General features: G+C 49.5%; 1 protein-coding gene across 1 annotated transcript in view; it reads left to right on the top strand.

The window, feature by feature from the left end:
- Window positions 1-3,334, top strand: part of CCDC40 (coiled-coil domain containing 40) — a gene marked incomplete at its 5' end in the record, with an annotated part of 10,720 nt that extends 7,386 nt beyond the window's left edge. The window contains 6 exons of the mRNA XM_009870634.1: window positions 1-161; window positions 285-376; window positions 957-1,077; window positions 1,743-1,931; window positions 2,175-2,333; window positions 3,089-3,334. The exon at window positions 1-161 is cut by the window's left edge and continues 4 nt beyond it. Of these exons, the coding sequence (XP_009868936.1) occupies window positions 1-161; window positions 285-376; window positions 957-1,077; window positions 1,743-1,931; window positions 2,175-2,333; window positions 3,089-3,334 (968 nt within the window). The remainder of the gene's footprint in view (window positions 162-284; window positions 377-956; window positions 1,078-1,742; window positions 1,932-2,174; window positions 2,334-3,088) is intronic.
- Window positions 3,335-3,729: the final 395 nt, after the last annotated feature.

Genomic DNA, 3,729 nt, shown 5'->3' with positions numbered 1-3,729 from the left:
AGCAGGAAACAAAAGAACAGAAAGACATCGAGCGTCACATGAGGAACATGTCAAACGACTTGATAAAGTTGAATGTGTTGATCAACAAGAAAAACAGCAGCTTCGAGGAGCTGCAATATGGCAACATCATCACAGAGAACGAGTTCATACGCTCACTCAAGGTACAGGGCCTTGACATCTCGGTTCCAAATCTCAGCCTCCCGTGTAGATCAGCGGCAAACAGTGATCCTGTAAGTCTTTCTCAGTCTGACAATATTGTAATGGTTTATGCTTCTCAAATCTAGGTGGCAGAAAAAGAATCAATTGAGATGCAGGAGAGGCACAATCAATTGACTGAGGAGAAGGAAAGACTCCTGAACAGCCTGGTGGAAGCTGAGTAGGTACCAGAGAAATTCTCATTTTGTGCCACAGTCTTTGAGCTTTTTTACACGTGTCCATATTACCTTTCTGAACCAGCAACAGCAAGTGTGCTTCTGTCTTTCTTGGAGAAGATGAAAGGAGTTTAACGAATTTTTGAAACACAAAAACTGAAAGGCTGCTTTTAGCCATCTCAGGAACCAGCGAGAGCTGTGGGGATGTTGGCTCTAACGATTCCAGCATGCTCGTGCTGGCTGTTGCCAAGATCTATATGGGAAGGCTCCTCATGCTCTCTCCTCTGCCAGCAACTCAGAGCGAGAGTGCGGCACTGGGCAATTCGCTGGGCTCCATCAGTCCCCTGCCAGGCTGGGCATGCTTGTTTTTACGGTCATCGTGCCATTTGCTAAATTGCAGACCTTCCTGGCTCATCCCGCACGGCTCTGTTGCTGCCCTTTCACATGTCCTGTACACGAATCCTTAGTTTCTGCCAAAGCATCCATGTCCAGAATCAGTCTTGGGAGTGTGCTGCCGCTGATGCACTGAGGGAGCATCCTCTTTGTTCTTTACAAAAGTGCTGCTTTCCCTTTCTGTCACTGAAGGCATCAAATCATGCTGTGGGAGAAAAAGATCCAGCTGACAAGGGAGATGCGTGCAGCGGTGGATTCTGCGGAAGGACAAGGCGAAATCCAAGCCATGAGAACGGAGATTCATAGGATGCAAGTAAGTCACTGGGAAAGAGAACTGAGAAAGGGAACCTGCATATGACATATTCAGCTGTGGAGCTGCTGAAACGTAAAGCAGGCGATGAGAAACAGCCTGGAGAGGTACCATGTCCAGGGCCTTGGTGGTATGGGAAATCTGACCACCCTGCAGCTGGATTGAATTCAGTCCACCCAGCTGCATGCGCTTTGCACTCCCTGTGCGAGCTACCCAATAGGCTCTGGTGGGCTCTAGATGCACCTGAGAAATCTATTTAAAATATCATGTGTCTGCCACCTGATCCTGTGACCCCAATTTCTAAGCAAAGAGGTTCTGATTGCTAAATGTTGCATCATCCTAATCACCGGTTAGGAAAGTCTTCTATCTTCTGGCAAAGCAACTCCTCCCTCTCATTCCCGGGATACTTCTGCTTTTATATTGCCAGTGAGTTGCTGTGAAACATTTTGAAGGTGACCTTAGATGAGCTGATAATCCAGCCCCCTGCCTTCCAGATGTACCCAGGGCAAACCAGGTTTGGATTTAAAGCAAATTTGGCTTGCCAACGCTCGTGTGTCACATATGTCTGGTTTATGTTGAAGGGATGTGCTGTACAGAAGACTTCAGTTAGGTGCCATTTGTAAATGTTTGTTATTTTCAACCTATTTTTGTATCTTGACAAATGGCAGGTGCGCTATGGCCAGCTGATGAAGCAGCAGGAGAAGATGATTCGTGATATGGAGGTATCTGTTTCTCGTAGAGAGGTGATAGCAGCTCGTGGACAGGGTCAGAACAAAGCAGATAAGAAACGTCTCACCAAGAGTGACTTCCACCGCAAGAAACAGGAGCTGAGAAAGAAGATCAGTGAAACCCAGAAGGTGAGCAAGTGAAGCAGGGCTGCAGGGGTTCACAGAGCCCGTCTGTGTCTTGTAACGAGCACCAGCACGCGCTTAGCGCGGGCACACGGGGTGTCAGGGCACAGACCCTGCGCAGAGATGGCCCTGCCAGGGGCAAGCTTTGGAAACTGGTTTAAAAAACAAAAAAAAAGTTCTGGGAAGGTGGTCAGGATTGCAGCTGAACTGAAGAACCAGTCTGCCACATCCTTCTCTTTGATTTACTAGAACACTCAAGACTGCAACAAAACCATCCTGGAGCTGGAGAGCACCCAAGCATCCCTAAGTGCCACCTTCTCAGAGAAGCAGCAAGAGCTGCGCCGGCTGCAGGCTGAGTCCGACGACCTCGATTCAGATGCAGAACTTCTTTGGAACAGGAAGCGATGGGTGAGCACGTCTGCTTCCATGTGGCCAAGCAGAACCTGCTGCTTTTTTTCTGTGGCCAGCTCCGTGCCTCTTTGCCTCACCACCATCCTGAACCGGGCATGCTCAGCATGTCGTTTTAGCAACACTTTAAGTGTTTTGAGGGCTCATAGTGGTCCTGAACTGACGCTGCAGTTGCACGGTTCCTAGGGCAGCATTCACCTGGAAGCATCGGCCCGAAGAACGTTGTGTCTTGAAAATATCCAGTAACAGAACTAAACGGCTGTCCTCTGTGGGTGCTAGCTGGCTGCTCATAAGTATGTTACAAATTTGGGAGTCAGCTCAAGGTCTTGAATAACCTCCTGTGAAGTTTTTAAGTTGATGAAACTTTCACCTCGAGCAGGGGTTGCCTTATATGTGCAGATATTTCTCTGATTTAGGGAATTGCGTGACATGCAACATTTGAAAATATTTTTTTCCTCTGAGTTGCTGTGTAGGTCTGGTGCTCAGGGACTCGGTTTAGTGATGGACGTGGCAGTGCTGGGTTAACGGTTGGGCTCAATCTTAAAGGTGTTTTCCAACGGATTCTATGATTTTATGCCCGTACCTCTGCTGCTTGGCTGGTGTGATGGGAACTTCAGAGCACTGTCCTCCTTCAGCAGCCCTTCCCTTCCCAAAGGTGGTGGTTACAGCGCCTGGGACACAAATTACATCTGCTTCTTAGTTCTTTCCTATGTGCAGTCCGCTGTCAAAGCAGTTTGTGGTGTTGCTTTTCCCAGAACCTTTTGGAGATAGTGGCCCACCAGACACGCCAGAAGCATCTTCAGGCGCTGAAGGAGGGAAGGTACGCTCCCCTCTGCTGCACCCAGCAGGCCTGGAGAAACGAGCAGCAGAAGCTGCAGGACCGGCTCCGCACCATCGGCACCATCGTCCACCAGATCCAAGAGGAGCATCCTCAGCACCACCGGCCTCTCCAGTGGCTCCATCAGTGCCTGGAATCCAGGCTCGGCTCGCAGCAGGCCTGACAGAGACACAGGCAAGATGCATATAACCATCTGTTCTTGTTTTCCTAGAGGCTACGCGCTTTGTAAATAAATAAACACAAACAAATAGGGAGGTGTAGGGTGTAGTATTTATTAAAGATGTAGCAGTGCACGGGTTTGTTTGTTCCTTTATACATTACGCTGCAAAGGTGCAAAGGGCAATAAATCTTGTGAAGGGTCTGAAGAACGAGCCTTACAAGGAGCAGCTGAGGGAGCTGGGGTTGTTCAGCCTGGAGAAGAGGAAGCTGGGGGGAGACCTCGCTCTCTGAAACTCCCTGACGGGCGGGTGTAGCGAGGGGAGGTCGGTCTCTTCTCGCGAGTGACAAGGGACAGGACAAGGGGGAACAGCCTGAAGTTGCGCCGGGGGAGGCTTAGGC

Source organism: Apaloderma vittatum, unplaced genomic scaffold (assembly GCF_000703405.1).
Source record: "Apaloderma vittatum isolate BGI_N311 unplaced genomic scaffold, ASM70340v1 scaffold35645, whole genome shotgun sequence".
Taxonomy (NCBI): Eukaryota; Metazoa; Chordata; class Aves; order Trogoniformes; family Trogonidae; genus Apaloderma; species Apaloderma vittatum.
This window is presented reverse-complemented; position numbering and strand designations above follow the sequence as displayed.